Source organism: Dipodascopsis tothii (assembly GCF_038497935.1).
Source record: "Dipodascopsis tothii strain CBS 759.85 unplaced genomic scaffold V1510scaffold_4, whole genome shotgun sequence".
Taxonomy (NCBI): domain Eukaryota; kingdom Fungi; phylum Ascomycota; class Lipomycetes; order Lipomycetales; family Lipomycetaceae; genus Neoaidaea; species Neoaidaea tothii.
In genome coordinates, this window is record NW_027117988.1 from 235501 (window position 1) to 255064 (window position 19564).

Below are 19564 nucleotides of genomic sequence, written 5' to 3' on the forward strand. Positions count from 1 at the left end.
GTCAGCCGCACGGCGTGCGGCGCACGCCGCACCGCGCGCGGCGCGTGGGAGATACCGCCGCACGGCGTGCGGCTCGCACCCTAAAAAAATTTACACCGCGATTTTCAGCGTCCACCACGTCGCGGCACATCAGCCAGCATGGAGTTCCAGGCGCTTATCTTCTGCGGGCCGGGCAAGGAGCTCGACCCGCTGGTCAACACGAGCGTGCCCAAGGCACTGCTGCCGGTGGCCAACAAGCCGATGATCCACTACTCGCTCGACTGGTGCCGGGACGCGCAGATTCCGTGTAAGTCGCTACAGGAGCGCGCTGACAACAGCCGTGCTGGTTGTGGCCGCGCCGAACGCGGAGCCGCAGATCGCGCAGTACATCAGCTCGGACTACCCGCAGTCGGCCAAGTTCCGGGTGGAGGTGGTGGCCGAGGAGGGCGAGACCGGCGACATCGTCCGGCGGATCTCGGACCGGATCAAGAGCGACTTCATCCTGCTGCCGTGCGACTTCATCACGGACCTGTCGCCGCACACAATCATCGACTGCCACCGCAACCAGCCCGTGCACACGCTGGGCACCGGCGTCTGGTACGCCAACAACGTTGAGGCGCTGGACAAGAAGTCGCTGAGTACGGTGCCCGGAGGCCTCGCTGACGCAGAACCCAACCTGACGATCCACACGCCTGTGTCCAAGCCGAACCCGCGGCTGCTGGACATCTACCCGCGGCCAAAGGGCAACGACCAGCTGCAGGTGCGCATGTCCATGCTGTGGGAGTACCCGCAGTCGACGATCTCGACGACGCTGCTGGAGGCGTTCGTGTACCTGTTCTCGCGGCGCACGGTCGACCTGCTCGACCAGGGGCTCGAGGACGACTCGGTGCCGGGGTCGTCGGTGGCGTCGGACGCCGCGCGGCGGTCGCGGACGTGGTCGTCGTGGGTCCGCCACTTTGCGCGCGACTCGTGGCGGCACTCGCGCTCGACCTCGCACGCCAAGTGCGACGAGATCGGCTTCTACGTCGTGCCCAAGGACAAGATCTTTCTGCGGATCCGCACGCTGTCGGCGTACGTCGAGGCGAACCGCATGATCCTCAAGCAGACGCCGTACACGCCGCCGCCGGCGTCGGCGACGGCCCAGGGCGCGGCCATTGGCCGCGACTCGCTCGTCGGCGCCGAGACCCAGATCGGCGAGAAGTCGTCGATCAAGCGCACGATCATCGGCGCCAACTGCACGCTCGGCCGCGAGTGCCGGCTGTCGGGCTGCGTCGTTCTGGACAACGTGGTCCTGGGCGACGGCGTGGTGCTCGAGAACTGCGTCGTCGGCTACGCCGCGCTCGTCGAGGACAAGTGCCGGCTGGCGGGCTGCACCATCGAGGGCCGCTACATCGTGCGCAAGGGCTGGCAGGCCAAGAACGAGGTCTTCAAGCGGTACTCGGCCGCCGGCCTGCTCGACTCGGACGACGAGAACGCGATCGAGGACGACGACGACGACGACGATGACGACGACGACGACGACGACGACGACTACGACGACGACACCGACGCCGCCGACCAGTACGATGCCGGCGGCCTCAGCGACGACGACGGACTGTTTGACCGGTCGTGATTTTGTATGATACTAGCCTATGCACCTTCGACCAGCGCCAGCGCCTCGTCCAGGAACGGCACGCCCTCGGCGGCGCCGGCCCGACTGACGGCGATCGCGCCCGCGGCGGCGCCCCGGCGCAGCGCGTCCTGCGTGGACACGCCCGTGGCCACGGCGCCCACAAATGCGCCCAGGAAGCTGTCGCCGGCGCCGGTCGTATCGACCACCCGGGGCGGTTTGAACGACGGCACCACGTTCGCGCGCACGTCTGCTGTCGCCGCGTCCACGTAGAACGCGCCGTGGGAGCCCAGCGTCACCACGATCGTCTGGGCGCCGTCGAACTGGAATTCGGCAAACGCCTGCTGAGCGATCGCGATCGCCGATCCAAACACGTCCTCGGCGTCCAGCGCCGGCGCGTCCGCCAGCACCGACCCCAGCTCGGTCTCGTTGACGACGAGGTAGTCGACCTTGGACAGCACGCCGGCGGCGGCCACCTCGGCCGAGTACATCGGCGACGGATTGTAAACGATCTTGATGCCGTTCTCGTGCGCGATCTCGATTGCCCGGAACACGGCCGCCAGCGGCAGCTCGTTCTGCAGCACTAGCACGTCCGTCAGACCCGTCGGCGTGCGGAACATGTCCAGCGACACGTCTGCGGCCGAGAACGTGCCGTTTGCGCCGGCGTTGACCAGGATCCGGTTTTCGCCGGTGGACTGTTCGACAATGATGACCGCCACACCGCTCTCGCCGGGCACGGTCTCGACAAAGCTCACGTCGACGCCTTCGCGCTCGAGCCCGCCCTTGAGGATCTTGCCGAACTCGTCCTGGCCGACGCGTCCGACCATGCGAACGGTCACGTCCGCGCCGGAGAGCCGTTGGCTCGCCAGGGCCTGGTTGGCGCCTTTTCCGCCATTGTGCGTGGCAAACCCAGAGGCTGGCACGGTCTCGCCGCCGAGAGGCACGCGCTCTGCCGTGGTCACGAGGTCGTAGTTGAGCGAGCCGAGGATGGTGATGTGGGCCATGGTGTGGAGCGTGGGACGGAGCCGCCGCAGGATGTGCGGCTCTGATCTCGAGCCGCACGGCGTGCGGCGCCGGCACGGCAAGATGAGCCGCACGCCGTGCGGCTCACGGCGCCACCTGCCCGCACGCCTCGCCGCAGACGCCGCCGTACGCTCGTGCGGCTGTGTAGGCCTCGTGCGGCTATATGCGGCGGCTATGTGGCGGCTTCATGGGGCGCGGCAGCCATGTGCGCCGCACAGCGTGCGGCTCGCAGCCGCGCAACCTACAAAACTTCTTCCCAGCAAATCTTCGTCGCCCCCGATCTCACAATGGCATCCGGCCGCTACGGCGATCTGGGCCAGTTCTCGCCCACAATCTTCTCCAAGTTGTCGCCGAACCTCTTTTTCGACAAGTACATCTCGCTTGATCCGCCCGTACGGCCGTCGTTGCGTGCGCCCGAGGCGTTTCGCGAAAGCTCGATCAACAGCTCGCAGCCGCTCCCCAACGCGCTGGGCTCGGCGGTGGTCCGATTCGGCGACAGCATCGCCGTCTGCGGCATCTCCGGCTCGCTCGTGGACCTGTCGGACATCCCCGACCGCAAATTTCTCTACACCAACGTCGAATGCCACCGCGGCGACCGCAGCAACTCGGTCGCGCCCGAGGACGCGGCCGTGTCCGAGTGGATCTACCAGAACGCCAACGGCGCCAAGCTGTTTGACCCGGCGCAGCTGCTGGTGGCCGACGGCAAGGCCGTGATCCTGGTGGCGCAGATCCAGGTGCTGTCGCGCAGCGCGCCGCCGGCCGGCATCGCGTGGGCGGCGCTGATGGCGGCGCTGCGGGTGACCAAGATCCCGGTCGCGCGGCCGCCGACCGAGGACTTTGTGCCGGTGATCAAGTTCTCGGCCACGGAAAGCACGCCGCTGGCGCTGGCGTTCGACGGCCAGCTGCCGTGGTGCGCCGAGCTGGGCGTGGCCACCAACGGGCTCGTCATCGCGGACCCCGAGGGCGAGATCGAGGAGGTCTCGGTGGACGGGCGGGTGGCCGTGATCCTCACGCAGGCGCCGGACGGCCCGCTCTACAACGTCACGCTGACCGCGCGGTCGGCGACCATCACGCAGGCCACGATCGACCGGTGCATCGCGCTCGCACGCGCGCGCGCGGCCGAGCTCGACGCGCTCGTTGCCGGGCTGTAAATAGTCTCTTAATGCACGGCCGCCTGCTTGAGCTGGCGGCCGACGTCCACGTACTTGCTCAGCCGGCCGAGCGTGAGGTCCTCGGCGTGGCCGGCCGTGCTCGGCATGAACTCGCCCGAGAAGATGCAGTGGACGACCATGCGCGGGTGGTACGTGAGCTCCGGCAGCAGCTTGGGCGTGATCAGGAAGTACTGGCTCGAGTGCTCCTGGCACGCGACCGTGACCATCCGGCTGTGGACCATGCGCTCGTTGCGCGGGTCCATGCCCTGGTTGATCTCGTCCACGACGCGGAACGGCGCCTTGGTCACGCCCTGCAGCGACATCAGGTAGAAGATCGTCGAGACCGAGCGCTCGCCGCCGGACTGGCGCTGGTGCGTCAGCTGCTGCAGCTGCTCCGTGTCGCGGAACTTGACCATGATCTCGATCGCCCACTTGTCGTAGTCGTCGGGCTTGCCGACGCGGACCTCGCCGGCGCAGCCGATGAACTCGAACGCGGCCGCGAACTCGGTCGAGATCTGGCCGACGAGCCGGTCGAGCTCGCCCTCCCACGCGGCGCGCACCGTGCGGATCTCGGCCTGGATCTGGTCCGACTGCGCGTTGCCCTCGTTGACCTTCTGCTGCAGCCGCCGGATGGTCGCCGCGCGCTGCTCGTACTGCTCGAGGATGTGCGAGTTGCCGTCGTGGATCAGCGAGAGCGAGTCGCGCGCGGCGGCGATCTGGCCGTTGAGCCGCTCGAGCGTCAGCCGGCCGCCGTCGCCGCCGTCGTCGTCCGTCTCGCGCGACAGCCGGTTCATCTCCTCCTGCTCCTCGGCCGACAGCCCGGCGATGTCGTTGCTCAGCCGGTCGTACATCTCCTTGGCCTGCTTCTTGAGTCGCGAGTACGTCTTGCGGAGCTCGGCCAGCTCGACCTGGCCCTCCTCGAGCTCGATGTTGGCCTGCCGGTACGCGTTCTCGAAGAAGTCCCGGTCGTTCTTGTGCTTGAGGTCGCGGATCGCGCTCGCCGTCTGCTGCTTGTGCGCCTCCCACGCGACGCGGAGCAGCTTGACCTGCTCGGCGATCAGCGCCGTGCGCTCGTCCTGCACGCCGCGGACGGCCTCGTTGAGCGCGGCCACGCGCGCGTCCGTGTCGTCCGGCGAGCCCTCGATGGCCTCGATCTGCTCCCTGGTCTCGTCGATCTTGGTGCCCAGCCGGTTCCAGGCGATGAGCTCCTTCTGGATCTTGTCCTTCTCGACCGTGGCCTCGCGCTTGACCTTCTCGGCCTCGACCAGCTCGCCCGTCAGCCGCGTGTACGTGTCCTTCATGCCGTTGTACGCCGCCGTGAGCTCGCCGATCTGGCCCTGGATCGTCTCGAGCTTGTCCATCAGCTGCCGCTTGAGGTTCTGGTCCACGCCCTTGTCCTTCAGGTACCGCGACGGGTGCAGCCGGCGCGTCTGCGCGATGATGTTGCGCGAGCCGTACAGCGACCGCGTCAGCGCGTACGACGTCGAGTCGCAGATGAAGCTCTTGAACGACGGCTTGCCGTCCGGCTCGAGCCGCTGCTCGATCGCCTCGAGCTGCGCGTTCGAGAGCGCGCTCCGCGTGTACGCGACCAGGTGCAGCTGCGACACGTGGCACAGCGTCGTCAGCACCGGGTGCGGCCCGGCGACAAAGTCCAGCAGCCAGCCCTCGAAGCCGTAGCTGGTGAGCTCGTCGCGCGAGCAGAACGGGTGGAAGCTCTTGAGGTCCGGGTTGGCCGTGTTGCTGAACTCGACCACGGCCACGTTCAGGCGCATCTTGTCGATCAGCGTCTCGGTGAACTTGAGGTAGTCGTTGCGCGACAGGCACGTGAACGTGAGCAGCGCGCTGCGCCGGACCGTGCCCTCGACCGCGTCCGTCAGCGACGGGTCCTTGACCGAGATTGTCAGGTACGGCGGCTCGTACACGTTGTCCTCGAACGTGTCGCGGTGCTGGCGCAGCCAGAGCACGGCCTCGTACGTGTCGCGGTCGATCCGCTGCAGGTTCTGCAGCTTGCGGTTGGCCTCCGACTCGAGCGCGCGCATCTGCGCGCTCACGTCCTCCATCTTCTTCTCGGTCTGCCGGATCTCGACGCGCGCGTCCGTCATCTGGTCGCCGGTCGCCTTCTGCAGGCCCTGGATCCGCCGCGTCTCGGCGGTCGCGTCCCGCAGCTGCTGCGTGGCGCGCTCGCGCGCGGCCTCGTCCGGCTGCTCCTTGGCGTGGCTCTCCAGCCACCGCGCCAGGTTGGTCTTCATCGTCTGCAGGTTGGCCGCTCGTTGCGCGCGCTCCTCGACCAGCCCGGCGATCTGCTGCTTGTGCTCGTCGAACTGCGTCGCCAGCGCGTCCCGGTTGGCCACCGTCCGCTGCAGGCTGCCGTTGACGTCCTCGAAGCTGCGCCGCGTGGCCTCGACCTCGGCCGCCGACTCGTCGCACAGCGCCTTGGCGTCCTCAAACAGCTTCAGCGACGGCCCGGCCTTGCCGCGCAGCACCTCCAGCTCGCCGTTCTTCTCGTCGTACGCGCGCTTGGCGTTCTGCATCATGTCCTTCATGTCCTGGTACTCGACAAACGGGATCAGCCGCTCCAGCAGCTCGAGCTGCTTCTTGATCACCTCCCGCCGCTTGTACCGCTCCACATCGCCGGCCGCCGCCTCTTGCCGCGTCGACAGCGACGCCAGCTCGTTCGCGTTCTTGTCGTTGCTCGACGTCAGCAGCTTGTACTCGTTGTTGAGCTCGATCAGCCGTTCGTGCTGCGGCAGCATCGACGGCGACCCGGCCGCGCGCTCGGTCTCGATCAGCAGCCGCTGCGGCGTCATGTGCGCAAACTCGGCCACCTTGTCCTGCGGCAGAAACTGGCACAGGTTGTCGATCTGTACGTTGAAGCTGTCGATGATCTCCTTGATCTTCTTGGCCGTCTCGCGTTTGCCTGGAGTCAGCGCCGCCGCGGGCCCACGTACCGAAGAGCGACCACTCGGACCGGTTGTCCGGATAGATCGTGCGCTCAATCACCGGATTGCGCTCGCCTGGGTGGCCCCGCAGCTCGATCTCGACCGAGCCGCTCTTGCAGCCCATCTTGACAAAGTCGCCGATGTCCTTGGCCCGGCCCAGCAGCTCTGGCTTGCCGCTCAGACCCAGGCAGATCGCGCACACCAGCGTCGACTTGCCCGTGCCGTTCGGGCCAATGATCATGTTCAGGCTCGGGCCCAGGTTGAACTCCGCCCGGCTGTAGGTAACAAAGTCGCGCATCAGTACGCGCACGATGGACCCGGGCGCGTGCGCGGTCAGCGCGGCCGGCGGGGCCGCGGCCGGCTCGGCGCCGACCGCCGACAGCCGCGTCCGCTTGGGACTGGGCTCGTCCGACTCGTCCGACGAGCTGAAGGAGTCCGAGAGGTGGCCCGCCATGGTGCAGACGCGGACGCGCGGGACGCGCGAGGTAGCTTGATAGGTCACGTGGCGCTTGGTAGGTCACGTGGCGTTTGATAGGTCACGTGTGCATGACTGCGGCTGGCGGTCACGTGCGCGCCGCACGGGCTGCGGCTCGCAAAACCAAGTTCGCCGCCCGCCGGCGATCTAAGCACCCACACCATGTCGACTGCGGCGTTCGAGGCCGGGGCCGCGGCCAACCTGGCGCGGATCCTGCCGCTGGACCAGCAGACGCTAGCCGAGGTGGTGAAGTACGCGACGGCGCTGCCCGACGCCGAGCACGTCGCCGCCCACTTCACGGTACGTGTGTGCGCCGCGGCGCTGACGCCAGGAACTGCTCGGCGAGACGCCCGAGGCGCTGAACTTCATCTCGGACTTTTGCGCGCGGCGGTGGCCGAAGCGCGCCGGCGGTGGATCGAAGGCTGAGCGCAAGGACAAGGGCAAGGCGGCCGAGGCGCCGACCAGGGCGGCCGGCTCCGCCAGCGTCGCCGGCAGCGCCGCCACCGCCAAAGGCAAAGGCTACCGCAAGGAGGACGTCGAGAGCGACTATTACTACGTCGCCCCCAAGTAAGTGTCACCGCCGATCGTCTAACCGTAGACAACCCAAGAAGGCCGAGGCCAAGCCGGAGGCGGCTGCCAAGCAGGTCTGGAACGCGCCCACGCCGGTCAACGCGGTCAAGCCCAAGAAGGCCGACTCGTCGATCTCGCGGGCGCCCGTCGCCGACAAGGCCGGCCCGTCGCACGGCCACGGCAAGCTGGCGTCGGACCTGCTCGAGCCCAAGAGCAGCATCGCGTCCGAGCTCAAGAAGGGCGAGCAGCGGCGCGGCAAACGGCCGCCGCTGATCCAGGCGCAGTCGCTGCAGGAAGTCGAGGACGCCATCCGCGAGCTCGAGGTCGAGTTCCGCGACACGACCCGGCGCACGATCTGCAATTGCCAGGCGCAGCGGCACCCGCTGCTCGAGATCGCGCCCAACTGCCTGAGCTGCGGCAAGATCATCTGCCTCAAGGAGGGTCTCGGCCCGTGCACGTTCTGCCACACGCCGCTGCTGGCGCAGTTCGAGTACGACGAGCTGATCGCCGAGCTGCGCCGCGAGCGCGGCCAGCTCAAGACCGAGATCGGCAACGCCACGGTCAACCGGGCCAAAGGCTCCAAGGGCGGCGCGCCGAGCACGCTCAAGTACTCGGAGAAGGTTGGCGGACGGGCGCCGGCCGACGAACCGGACCAGCTCGATATCGCCAACGAGCGGCTGTCGAACCTGCTGCGGTTCCAGGCGACCGCGGCCGAGCGCACGCGCATTGTCGACAACGCCAGCGACTTTGAGCTGCCCGGCATCACCAACAAGTGGGCCACGCCGGCCGAGCGTGCGCTGCAGCTCAAGAAGCAGCAGCAGGAGAAGCGCCGGCTGGACGCCAAGGTCTCGCGCCGCAACGGCCGCGCCCGACGCGTGGTCTCGATCGATCTGCGCGGCAACAAGGTCATGGTCGCGGACCACAGCGAGACCGAGTACGAGACCGAGGACGAGGAGCCGGTGCCGGAGCCGGTCGCGAACGCCGAGGGCGTCAAGCATGTGATCTGGAACGCCGACCTGTCGCGCGAGGGCTTCATCAAGCCCACGTACGAGGACGCCGGCGAGAAGGAGCCGGCCCGACGGCCGGCGGGCTCGTCCAATCTGGAGCGGACGCTGGCGGGCTACGTGCCGAACGCCGGCGTTGTCCAGGCGGACGTGGACTACGACCCGCAGGACCTGGACGACGGCGACGGCTTCTCGTACGTGGACCCGGCGCTCAAGCTGGTGGAGCGGCCGGTGCGCGAGACGCGCCGGAAGAAGGGCCGCAAGGACGCTGGGCGGCCCGAGGCGGCGGGCGCGGGTGAGCCCGAGTAGATAGTCAATGCATGAGGAGGCCGGAGACGGGCGGTCCCGAGCCGCACGGCGTGCGGCGGTGGGAGTTTGGCGGGGCGCACGCCGAGCCGCACGCCGAGCGGCTCAGCACAACGCAAATTTTCGGCGCGCCAAAATTTTCTCTCCACGACCCGACACCCACAATCCATCCTCACACGACGCAATGCGGCCGGCAGTCTTGAGAGCGTGTCCCAGACAGGCCGCCCGTGGGCTCAGCACGAGCGCCGCTGTGCGCTCGCAGCCGCCCTCGCCCGCGGCCGCCAGCCGGCGCACGGTCACCGTCGACATTCTCGAGCGGGACCCCAGCAAGCTGCGCACCAGACGCCAGAAGGCGGCCAAGCTCGAGGTCACGTACGACCTCGACCAGATTGAGGCCCTCGGCTACACGCTCGAGGACGTCAAGGCCGCGCAGAAGGAGTTCGAGCCCACCGTGCTGCAGGCGCTCGAGACGGCCAACGCCACGGCCGACCCCGAGATGTTCCAGTTCGACGACGTCACGGCGTCGGCGCACTGGATGATCCAGATGCACCGCATGAAGCGCATGTACAACCGGGTGGCCGCGTACGAGATGCCCATGCTGCGTTCGCTGAGCAGCGAATACCGCGCGCCCGGCGCCGAGGAAATCTTCCGGTTCCGGTTCACGACCTACCTCGGCGAGGACCACCCCGGCGAGCGCAAGGTCACGGTCGAGTTCAAGACCAAGGACCTGCGGTCGCTGAGCGACTCGCAGCTGCACAAGTTCCGGCTGCTGTGCGGCACGCGCTACAATGCCCAGACCGACGTTGTCCGCATGAGCTGCGAGAGCTTTGCCGAACCCGCTCAGAACCAGCGGTACCTGCGCGACCTGATCGACCGGCTCGTGGGCGAAGCCCGCGAGGGCGACACGTTCGAGGACGTGCCGCTGGACACGCGCCACCTGCGCCTGCACCGCAAGAAGGCGGGCCACAAGTTCCCGGCCGAGTGGGCGCGTCCGCAGGACGCCCCCGAGCGCGTGCGCGCGCTCGCCCAGTACCGCCAGGTCAGTGGCAAGATCCCCAAGACCACCAAGGCCGTGGCCGACATGACCCCGGAGGAGCTCGTCCGCGCCAAGACCCGCCAGATGCTCCTCCTGGCCGGCTGGCCCGAGGAGAACCTGTGGCTGCCGCGCAAGCTGGCGCTGCCGACCAAGCTCAACTTCAACTGAGTGCACGGCGCTGTATATAGTCGATATGATACATTATTTTACATGCTAGACTCGCGGCCGTTGGTGCTGGGGCTGCCGGCCGGGCTCTCGGCCGGGCTCTCGGCCGCAGCAGCCGGGCTCGCCGCCGGGCTTGCCGCCGGGCTCACCGCCGGGCTCGCCGCCGGGCTGCCCTCCGCACTGGGTCCCGAACTGCCGTCCGGGCTCGCCGTATCGACGCCATTTGCTGCGTCCTCCTCGTCCGGCTCCTCGATGCCCTCGTCCAGCGTGGGCAGCTCGTCCGGCGGCGGCGTGCCGGTGTCGACTACCCACGGGATCGGGCTCATGAGCACGAATTCTGCCGTCAGCACACGTATGGCACACACGTACCCTCGTCCTGCCGTATATCCGACGGCCCTGAGCTGGTGCCGTACACGACCAGGCTCTCAAAGTCCTCTGTCGTCGACGTCACCGTCAGCAGCCGTTCCAGCGCGTTCAGCCACTTGCTCGCCGTCTTGTAGTACTGCCGCGGCTCGACCACGATTTCGGCAATGCGCTGGACCGTGAACGGCGGTGCGGTCGGGAAATCGGCCCGTAGCGCTTCTGTCAATGACGCAGTCCGCGCTCGCACGTCTGGCTCAGTCTCTTCGCCCGCAAACGCCTCGACGGTCTGGGTCAGCAAGCACACACCTCCTACGTACCTGCGTGATGCGCTCCACGAGCTCTGGCACGACCGCCGGCCACAGCTGGCCGTCGGGAAGCTGGCCGCTGGTCGCGAGCGATTCGACGGCCCCGTCTTCTGTCCGTTAGTCGCTATCCCTTCGCGCGCCCCGTGGGCAGCCGCGCTCGGCGGCGCCCCCGTTTGCCGTGCTGTTCCGTACCTGCCATTGGTGTGATCGCACGGGGTTGATCGCTGCGTGCGCGACTGCTAGATCGCCGTGGCCGCTGAGGTGCACCGCCGCAGACTGCGGCGGCGCCTTAAAGTGTTTCCCGAAACAGCAGCCGGCTACGCTTCACGTGACGCGGACCTGTAACTGCCTCTTTGAGCCTAGCGTGTGCACGCTATCGCATGGTTGCATACAGTGCCTAGGCTAGTAGTAACCGGGAAATTGCCTTGCCCAAGTGGGCAAATACGAAAAACATTTTCTCATGTCCGCGAGCAGTTAGCTGGATCCTGGTTTGACTCCCCCCTCTTGTTACTACAACGCTGGTGCGCTTTCTCCTCAAGCCCGGTTCCTACTTCTCCGACAGAACACATGAACGGTCGCACGTTGCAGCTATGGGTCTGATGTACGTACCGCAGACGCTCTGGAGCGTGTCGCTCCTGATGACCGTGGTCGTGCAGGCGGCGATAGTGCTGGCGTTCGAGGGCTTCATGTTCTCGCAGTTCAACGCGAGCCTGAACGACAGCACACACCAGGACTCCAACACGCGGGCGACGTTCACCTACCTGTCGCTGTTCACGTTCGCTGCGGTAAGTCCAGACGCGGCTAAAGGCGGCTGCTGGGAGCGGTACTGACGACCAGGTCTATCAATTGGTCATGACGTGGGACTCGCTTCGGCTGAAGAATACGATTCAGGTAGGACCAAGGCGCGGGGACGGCGGACGGCCGACGGGCATATGTCAGCCGGCCAGGTCGCGGCTTGGGCGGCAACTGAGCTGACCACCAGACCATCGGACTGTGCATGTTCAACTTCGCCCTAATGGTCTACGCCGGCATCCAGTACGAGCAGGTCAAAGCGGCGGTCGAGCGGCTGGCGTCGCAGTCGTACCAGTCTGGCGACAGCGAGTCGCCGATCATGAACCTGTCGACGTGGTCGAGTAAGTCGCGATGCAGCGCACGCTGACCCCAGAACTGCAGCCGTTCCTGATAGCGACCATTGTCATCATCGGTGTGGTCAGCTTTGTGCTGTCGTACATCTGCTACAAGCTCTTCTTCGAGTTTGGCTGGAGCATCTACAAGCACATCGGTGCTGACCTGCAGATGAAGCGGCGGTACCTGACGTTCCAGATTTTCATTGCGCTGCTCAAGTTCGACTGCTTCTTCTTTCTCGGCTTCACCATCCAGTTCGTGGCCATCATCCTGGCAGCCAAAGACGTTGAGTTTGGCCTGACTATCGCAGTCATCCCGTTTACGATTCTGCTGCTGCTCGGCGCCAACTACGTTGTCCGCAAGGAGAACAAAGCCGGCATGAGTGTCGTCCTTGTCGTCTTCTTCGCCGGCATCGCCTACTTCCTCTTCAAGCTCGTGCGCATGTACCAGGAGGCCCAGTCCTACAAGTACATGGCCGCGCGCAAGACACTGACGACGTTCGCCGTCATCACGCTCGTGTTGATCGTGGTGACCATCTTCAACGCCGTGGCGTGCATGCGCAACTTCAACAAGGGCCTCAAACAATACGTGACCAAGCCGTCCGGCAAGCAGCGCAAGCGCAACCCCGACGAGAAGTACGATATGATTGACATGAGCGACCATCTGCCACGGCCGGTCACGACCAGGATGAGCATCGAATAGACTGCAGGCACGCCTGCACACTGCTAGACCAGCTGCTGGCGGCACTGCTACACACGTGGCCAGCACACTGCCCACACTCTTTTACAATGGTTTGAACACGGATACAGTTTTATATATAATGAAGTGCCGTGCGCCGCCGGCTGGCCCCGCGAATGCGCCGCAGACGGGTGAGACCACTGACGGTGGCCACGGCCCGGACACGACATTACTGGCTTGCTTGGGGGAATTTACAAAGTAATGCGGGTCTTATAGACGATTTGGATGTATATTGATTTCAGTTAATTGCCGGTTTCGGTTTTTGTGCTTTCTACCTGGCTGCCTGCTGTCGACCGTACTCGGCCTGTGGCTTTGCATGCGCCGCCTTCTGCGCCACTCGTACGGGGCCGTATACTAGCGACCTTACATTGCACTCGCGCGCGCCGGCCAGTGTGCTTCGTGCAATATTCGATGCGCAGGTGGCAACGGCGATCGGACGGTACTGGGTTATGTGCAGCACCTGCAGGTGCCGGTCCGGTCCGGCGGATTGCTTTCTCCGGCTGACGTCTGGAACTAGCGTAGCGAGAACCAAGATGTGGGCACCGAGCAGAAGCCGTGCTAATGATACGCGTTAGCAGTAATTAAATGTCTATATTCATAACAACGTTTATGCATCAACGCGTGGCTAGTACCACACTAAAGCGAATTACAGTGACTAATGTGGAATATGCTTTAGCACGACACTGCTGCGCCGTGTGCTACCCGGCCAGCGCACGCGTAGGCTCAGCCCCGGCTACGTGGACTGGCCACTCATCCGCCGCAGCTGGGCGACTCTGGCTTCCATGCTTTCGACCTTCACACCCAGCGAGTCGACCGATTCGTCGACGTCATTTAGCTTGGCGCCGAGCGTCCGCACTTCGTATTGCAGCCGCGCCGAGATCATATCGAGGTCGCGGATCGAGTTGGCCACGATGGCCTCGTTCTGAGCCAGATAGCGGAAGTTGGCCTGCATGTCCTGTAGAGTTAGCGACGGTCCAAGCGTAGAGCGGGCGATGCACAGCTTCGGCCATACAGCCGAGGCGGACTCTGCGTGATGGCGTGGCGTACGGCGCTACTGGCGAGCGGACGGCGCGCCGCGGTCTTGGAACGGGAATGCCCAGCCCTGCGGAATGCATGAGGGGACAAGTGTAACCGCAGTCCAATCAGCCGGCGCACGCGCGACGCGTCGCGTGACTTATGCGCCGCAGACTCTGCGGCTCCGCCAAGCCGCACCACCTGCTGCGCCCAGGGGGTAGGGGTGCTGATGCACGTCCAGCCGCACGCTGTGCGGCGCGGAGCCACGCAGCATGTCTTACCTCAAAGTATGCCGCCGTATCGGCCAGGAACTGTGCTGAATCCTTCGCGACCTCCGAGTACTCGGCATCGAAGCCGGCCGCCTGCCGCATGTCCCGCACGGTGTTGTCGCGCGACATTTCGGCCCGCTCGAGCGAACGAAGGAGCATGGTCGTAGTGTACTCGAACGGCTTTTCCCACCGGGCCAAAATATGTTCCATGGAAGAGAAGCTCTGGCTGCGTGGACGCGGGTGTGCGGGACCAACGTCTGCGCGTCCCGAGGGCAGAGGTGGGGGCGCCGGTCCGGAGCGCTCAGCCACGACCGCAGCAGACGCCAGGTCCATATGAGATCGTGAAAGCCGTACTAGGTGACGCTGGTGCCTTGCGTCTAAGCTTAGGTCGGTAAAAATCGCGGCCAAATGGTTCTTTTCGGCAAGAAGGGCTCGCATCAAATGTTCGTCTTCGTCGTCCTCTGATGAATCCGAAGACGCTCCGTCCGAAAACGACCCTTCTGACCGGTTGTCATCCATCTCGCCGTACACGTTCCGGCCCGATTCCGCGTCACTGTTATACGAAGACTGCGACCGCTCCGAGCCAAAGCGCTCGTACGGCGTGTCCAGAGCCAGTGCAGCACTGGCGCTGCGCGATCGCGACTTAGACGATGACGACGCAGACATCTCTGCCGCTCCCGGGCGCGCTGGCGGATCGATACGCTCGGGCTCTGCTATTGCATCGATATAGTTGTCCGCTTCGAATCGACTCTCTGGAGTGTTTAGGACCGAGAGAGACAGACGCGTACGCGGAATGAGTGGCAGCGCCGGCGCGAGCATGTCGACCCGGCTATCTGAAGCAAACGGCCGATCCGAGTCCAGATATCTTTCTGGACCAGGTGGACTCGGAGCGTCCACAAAAACTGCCGCACCCGAAGGCGACGACCAGCTAACCGCGGAAATGTTGGACCGTGTCCGGCGGGACCTTCCCTTCAGGTTACCCCCGGCATGCTTGACCTTTGACCATAGTGCAGCCTTGGTGTCACGCTTCGACGGTGAGACCGTCGTAGGGTCGTCCGGCTCGGCAGCACCGTCGTCCTCTGCGTCGCCATCCACGCTGGTCGGACTGGACGCACGCAGCGGTGTGGATACAGCCGGTACGTTCGAAGGAACCGCAAGGGCACCCGGAGTCGCTGCCGGTGTCACTGCCGGCGACCCCACAGGTGTGGCAACCTGCGAAGGCGGCTCAATCACGGGCTCATGTAGTCCCCTGTTCGGTCCAACCGGTGACGAGGCTTTCGCATCGTCACGAGCGCGCGTATTGCGCGAATCTAGCTGGGCAGAGCCGCGCTTCGAGCCCTTGCCGAGCCACAGATAGCGCAGAGAGTGGCCATAGACGTGCTCGATGAAGTGCTCGAGGTCGGTGGTCTCGACATCCATGGCATGCTGAGTGTGGATTCCTGACAGATCTTGTACGGTCGACTTGACGACCTTGGTGAGCGTGAACCGGTCCGCGGTAGTCGCCTTTCCGGTGACTCGTAGGAGCCGTCGCAGCGTCGGGGGGTTCAGAATAGCAGTGCGGTCGAGCTTCGACTGTTTCTGGAAATGCAATATACCGGCCCGAAATGCAGTGACGTCGAAAGGGTCTTTAGGAACTGGTGCGCCAGTAGAATTCAATCTATGACGACAGCCCAGGAGCAGGCCAAGCAGGCCAGCAACGGTCGCAGGACCGATCCGATCGACAGAGGCTGCTTGGTAGTGCTGCTTTCCGACATCCTCCCACCAGTCAACGATCGAGGCTTCGGTGAGATCACAGAGCAGGCCGTCCGCATTAGCAATGTCGAACAGACCGAAGTGACAGAGCGCGATCTGGACCAGCTTGACCAGCTCGACCACTCCGACGGCGAACGGGACACGATCGCTGACCCGATATATCTGATAGAACTTATCCATAGCTGCGTCCGTGGCCTGATTCAGGGTCAGAGCGGACCGTCCTCCGCATCCCATCCGCCGCAGATTCTCGTTGACAATGAACGCGGCACGGCTGCTTGCGACATCTCCCGTGGGCACGCCGACCAGCGTCAGACTCGATGGGAACCGCGCAAGATTGGTGACGTAGAGTACGCCGTGTTCAGACGGCTTTGGCCGTGCCTGCAGCTTAGAGAGCTCTTCATGGAGGACCCGCACTCGTGGAGCCCAGAGCCGGCGGTCGCGTGGAATGGCCACAGCCTCGACCGTGACAACGTGTTCTGGGTTTCCCGTGAACTCGACGATGTACGAGACCACCTGTCGAGCGCATGCCCACTGTTCGACGATGTAGACCTCGTACCCGCGCACCTGCAGCGCACGGCCGCCAGCGACGACGTGCGGGCAGGCAGCCACGTAAGCGACCGCCTCGGTGTCGGCGATCACGTACGTGTCGTACTCACCCGCGCGCGAATCGTCCTGCGATCCGGACGACGACCGCGACGACCGCACGGCGGGGACGCCGTTGTGCGAAGCCATGCCGGCCAAGCCGGCGCGCGCGGGCGTGAAGTCGCCAGCACACGTGACAATCACGTGATAACCACGTGATCGACCCCAACAACCGCGTACGCGTCACACCGGGACGTGCGCGCACGGCCCCGGCGTATCACGCGCGGTGGACGCGCCAGCCTCCCAGCCGTCCGACTTGCCAAGACGCCAGCCGCGGAACCCGCCGGAACGGTGCCCGTCGGTGGGCCCCTCATGCCGCTGCCATGGGTCTGCACGCACGCGCGTTCCACGGCGGTGGTGCGCGACCCGTCCAAGCTCACGCCGTGCCGTGCCGGTCACAGCTGCTGCATTCGGCTGCAGCACTCAACGGCGCGTGGCGGCGTCGCATCGTTCGTGTGACCTACCAGCCGCGCGGGCGAATGGCACGGCACAAACGTGTAGTGGCCGTGTTAGCCGTACGATCCCCACAGTCGCGATCTGGTCCGTCCGGCGCGGTCCATGACTGTGCGGCCGGAAACGACGACGGCCCGCGGCATTGCGCGCTGCTTGGTAGCTTTGCGGGCCCGGCACGGCTGCCGAGTGGCGCCAGCTCCTGCGGGGCTGAGCGCTTCTCGTCTGAGTGCGGCCGGTGCCCACAGGGCCGGTCCGCGCGGGGACGCTTGCTAGAGCCAGCGGAGCCGTGAGCCGCGGGCCGGTCTCGCTAGACCCGCCGGCGGTTCACGAGCGGCCCACGAGCGGCCCATCAGCAACTAATACTCGATTACTGGATCCGCTAGCGGCGAGCAGCCTATGGCAGCGTTCGGCGGTGGTCACTGGGGCTCGATCCACGGATCAGGGGCTCGTGGCTCTTGCGCCGTCGTCTTGGAAGCCACGCCGGCCTGGGACACACAGCACGGCCCCGATCGCGGGCTGGGCCACGGCCAACGACAAGCCGCCGTCTAGCATCCACGCCGCAATCGCCGAGGCGGCGTGGCAGCAGTTTCGCGCACACCATGCCGATCAGCCGAAGGCTTTCCGGGACAAGCGCTTGACGCACGGTCTGCACATCAGCCTACCGAGCCCCGACCCACTGACCGGTCTGCGCGCGCGCCAGGTCGATGCAGCCGCCGTGCAGCGACCCGTCCGCACGCGTACATGCGCGGCCAAGCGGGCGCGCCGGCCGGCCGGCGTGGCGCCGTGCCTTGTCGCGTATAACCCGCGCCCAGAGGACGGCTGACGAGGTTGTATAGTAATGCATGTCTCGCTGTTAGCGCGTATGCGCTGCAGCCCAAAGCCGCGCGCCTATTGCGGTTTATCCGTTATGGGACTAGACGCGTGACACGCGCGTTTGTCTCCATGCTGAGTGCCGAGTGCCACCGTCGTACGTGCCAATGGCCATGCTAGGCCGTAACACGTATCCGACGGAGGCCACTGGCCACGGCCTCGGACCGTGGATGACACACAAGGCTGTAGCAGGGACCCCGCGTTTGGGACGGCTGGCGCCTGCTGGTCGCAGGCAAGCGCGGCCGACCTCTGCACGGCAGGGGTTGTCGACGGCGGGCTGTTGGCTCCAGCCAGTCGCCCGGCCGCGTCCGGTAGACGCGGAGGGCGTACGCAGCTGGGACCTCTGGACACTCGGTGGTCACAAATACGCTGGGCAGTGCCTGCCGGTGGTCGCCCTACGCTCACTGCCACAGTCGCCATAGGGACCGCCCACGCAGCATACCGTGGATTCCCGTGCTGGCTGCAGCTTGAAGGAGGCCAGTAATTCGCGCTGCTACCCCAGCTGTGGGCTACAAGAGGCCCGGAGACGGTCCCAGTGACCTGCATGATGGAACACTTCACTAAAGCGTCCGCATCTAGTGGCCAGCTCCGCCGGCGCATTACGGCGCTAGTCCCGTTGCTAGTGTCCCAATGTGGGCGACCACGGTCGTCGGTCACGACCGGCCAGTGGCCCCCGGCTTGCGCACAAAAGCCACCTCGCGCGGAGAATTTGGCTGCTGTGGCGTGACCCGGCCGGCACCTGCAGTGCTTGCGGCCGCCCACAGTCGTCTGCCGAACGCCGGCGAACAGTGACGGCCAGCGGGCGCCACCGCGCGCCCGTCGCGCCTGGGCTAAGCGGCCCACCCAAGGGTCTCTCACGCGATGCCCGCTGGCCGCTAGACAAAGCCGGTAAGAGCTCTAGTAGCACCAGCCCAGTAGCGCGCGTATGCACAGGCCGAGCAGCTGCCCAGGCCCGGCTGCAAACGTCACAGGCGCACAAGGGCGCCCACAAAGGCGCTGACACAAGGTCGGTCGACTCCGCGCCGGGGCCGCCCGGGTCGTGAGGGCGCTGGGTACCCCAGACGGCCCAGCGGACAGCCGAGACAAAGACCAACCGCAGGGCCGGCGCGGAGAAGGCAGGCCGCAGGTCCAGACAGGCGTTTAGCGCGGCGGCTGACGGCCCCTATTATGCCGTTTGCGGGTCCGGCGGGTTGGCAAGGGCCCAAATAGGGTTGAGGTCGCTTAGCGTGTAACAAAGTGGAAAAAGACTAATAAACGATGATCTTTGTCCAAGCCTGTGGCCGGCGGCCAGGGGGCCGGGTCAGGCCAGCCAGGGCGCTGGCGTTCGGGCAATTGATGGCGGCGTGGGTGGCCAGGGGGCGGCCGGCGGCCGGCCGGCGGCAAAGGGAGGGTGGGGGGAGGGGGGGGAGGGAATGGTCGGGCCGGCGCGCGGACGACGACAGCGTAGTGCAGACCCGACACGCAGGGAGCTCCCAGCGCTGTGGAGAGCGGGTGGCCGCAGAGTGGCTGTGGTGGCGGGTGTGGCCGTGCGGCTGGCGAGGTCGGGCATGGCCGGCTGTGGCGAGGCGTGGCAAGGTGTGGCGAAGCGCGGCCGCCGCACCCGCTCGCCGGCCGCGCGCCGCCGCCACGGTCAGCGCGCCGGCGCGCGACGCCACGGCAGGGCGGCCGTCGCGGCAGGGGCCGCGGCCGGCATGACCGCGGGCGCACGGGCGGCGGCGGCGCAGCAATGGGGCGTGCGGCTCGAGCACGTGACCTGTAAGGCCCACCCGTCTCCGC

General features: G+C 66.1%; 9 protein-coding genes across 9 annotated transcripts; 5 read left to right on the top strand and 4 right to left on the bottom strand.

Moving 5' to 3' along the window:
* Nucleotides 1–121: 121 nt before the first annotated feature.
* On the top strand, nt 122–1628 carry V1510DRAFT_411400 (nucleotide-diphospho-sugar transferase). Its single transcript, XM_066932889.1, has 3 exons — nt 122–286; nt 318–617; nt 648–1628. Exons 1-3 carry the CDS (start codon nt 139–141, stop codon nt 1589–1591), a joined length of 1392 nt encoding a protein of 463 aa, XP_066790922.1. The 5' UTR covers nt 122–138; the 3' UTR covers nt 1592–1628.
* Nucleotides 1609–2592, bottom strand: V1510DRAFT_389788 (Ribokinase-like protein; the record flags this gene model as incomplete). The annotated part of the gene is made up of 1 exon (XM_066931738.1): nt 1609–2592. The coding sequence occupies one exon, from the start codon at nt 2590–2592 to the stop codon at nt 1609–1611; it is 984 nt and encodes a 327-aa protein (XP_066790923.1).
* A 114-nt stretch (nt 2593–2706) lies between these two features.
* V1510DRAFT_411404 (uncharacterized protein) lies at nt 2707–4200 on the top strand. The gene has a single exon (XM_066932890.1). The coding sequence runs from the start codon at nt 2815–2817 to the stop codon at nt 3760–3762; it is 948 nt and encodes a 315-aa protein (XP_066790924.1). The 5' UTR covers nt 2707–2814; the 3' UTR covers nt 3763–4200.
* On the bottom strand, nt 3701–7146 carry V1510DRAFT_411406 (P-loop containing nucleoside triphosphate hydrolase protein). The gene is made up of 2 exons (XM_066932891.1): nt 6711–7146; nt 3701–6679 (listed from the first exon to the last, which is right to left on the bottom strand). Exons 1-2 carry the CDS (start codon nt 6997–6999, stop codon nt 3771–3773), a joined length of 3198 nt encoding a protein of 1065 aa, XP_066790925.1. The 5' UTR covers nt 7000–7146; the 3' UTR covers nt 3701–3770.
* A 188-nt stretch (nt 7147–7334) lies between these two features.
* On the top strand, nt 7335–9273 carry V1510DRAFT_272234 (uncharacterized protein). The gene is made up of 3 exons (XM_066930595.1): nt 7335–7476; nt 7508–7743; nt 7775–9273. The coding sequence occupies exons 1-3, from the start codon at nt 7339–7341 to the stop codon at nt 9057–9059; spliced, it is 1659 nt and encodes a 552-aa protein (XP_066790926.1). The 5' UTR covers nt 7335–7338; the 3' UTR covers nt 9060–9273.
* A 279-nt stretch (nt 9274–9552) lies between these two features.
* On the top strand, nt 9553–10260 carry V1510DRAFT_360580 (mitochondrial 37S ribosomal protein mS35; the record flags this gene model as incomplete). The annotated part of the gene is made up of 1 exon (XM_066931026.1): nt 9553–10260. One exon carries the CDS (start codon nt 9553–9555, stop codon nt 10258–10260), a length of 708 nt encoding a protein of 235 aa, XP_066790927.1.
* Nucleotides 10261–10298: 38 nt separating this feature from the next.
* On the bottom strand, nt 10299–11315 carry V1510DRAFT_428400 (uncharacterized protein; the record flags this gene model as incomplete). Its single annotated transcript, XM_066935267.1, has 4 exons — nt 11118–11315; nt 10938–11032; nt 10627–10906; nt 10299–10594 (listed from the first exon to the last, which is right to left on the bottom strand). The coding sequence occupies exons 1-4, from the start codon at nt 11122–11124 to the stop codon at nt 10299–10301; spliced, it is 678 nt and encodes a 225-aa protein (XP_066790928.1). The 5' UTR covers nt 11125–11315.
* A 209-nt stretch (nt 11316–11524) lies between these two features.
* On the top strand, nt 11525–12752 carry V1510DRAFT_360802 (uncharacterized protein; the record flags this gene model as incomplete). The annotated part of the gene is made up of 4 exons (XM_066931037.1): nt 11525–11710; nt 11763–11816; nt 11908–12058; nt 12091–12752. 4 exons carry the CDS (start codon nt 11525–11527, stop codon nt 12750–12752), a joined length of 1053 nt encoding a protein of 350 aa, XP_066790929.1.
* A 607-nt stretch (nt 12753–13359) lies between these two features.
* On the bottom strand, nt 13360–16709 carry V1510DRAFT_411418 (uncharacterized protein). The gene is made up of 2 exons (XM_066932892.1): nt 14084–16709; nt 13360–13743 (listed from the first exon to the last, which is right to left on the bottom strand). The coding sequence occupies exons 1-2, from the start codon at nt 16553–16555 to the stop codon at nt 13522–13524; spliced, it is 2694 nt and encodes an 897-aa protein (XP_066790930.1). The 5' UTR covers nt 16556–16709; the 3' UTR covers nt 13360–13521.
* Between the last annotated feature and the right edge of the window lie 2855 nt (nt 16710–19564).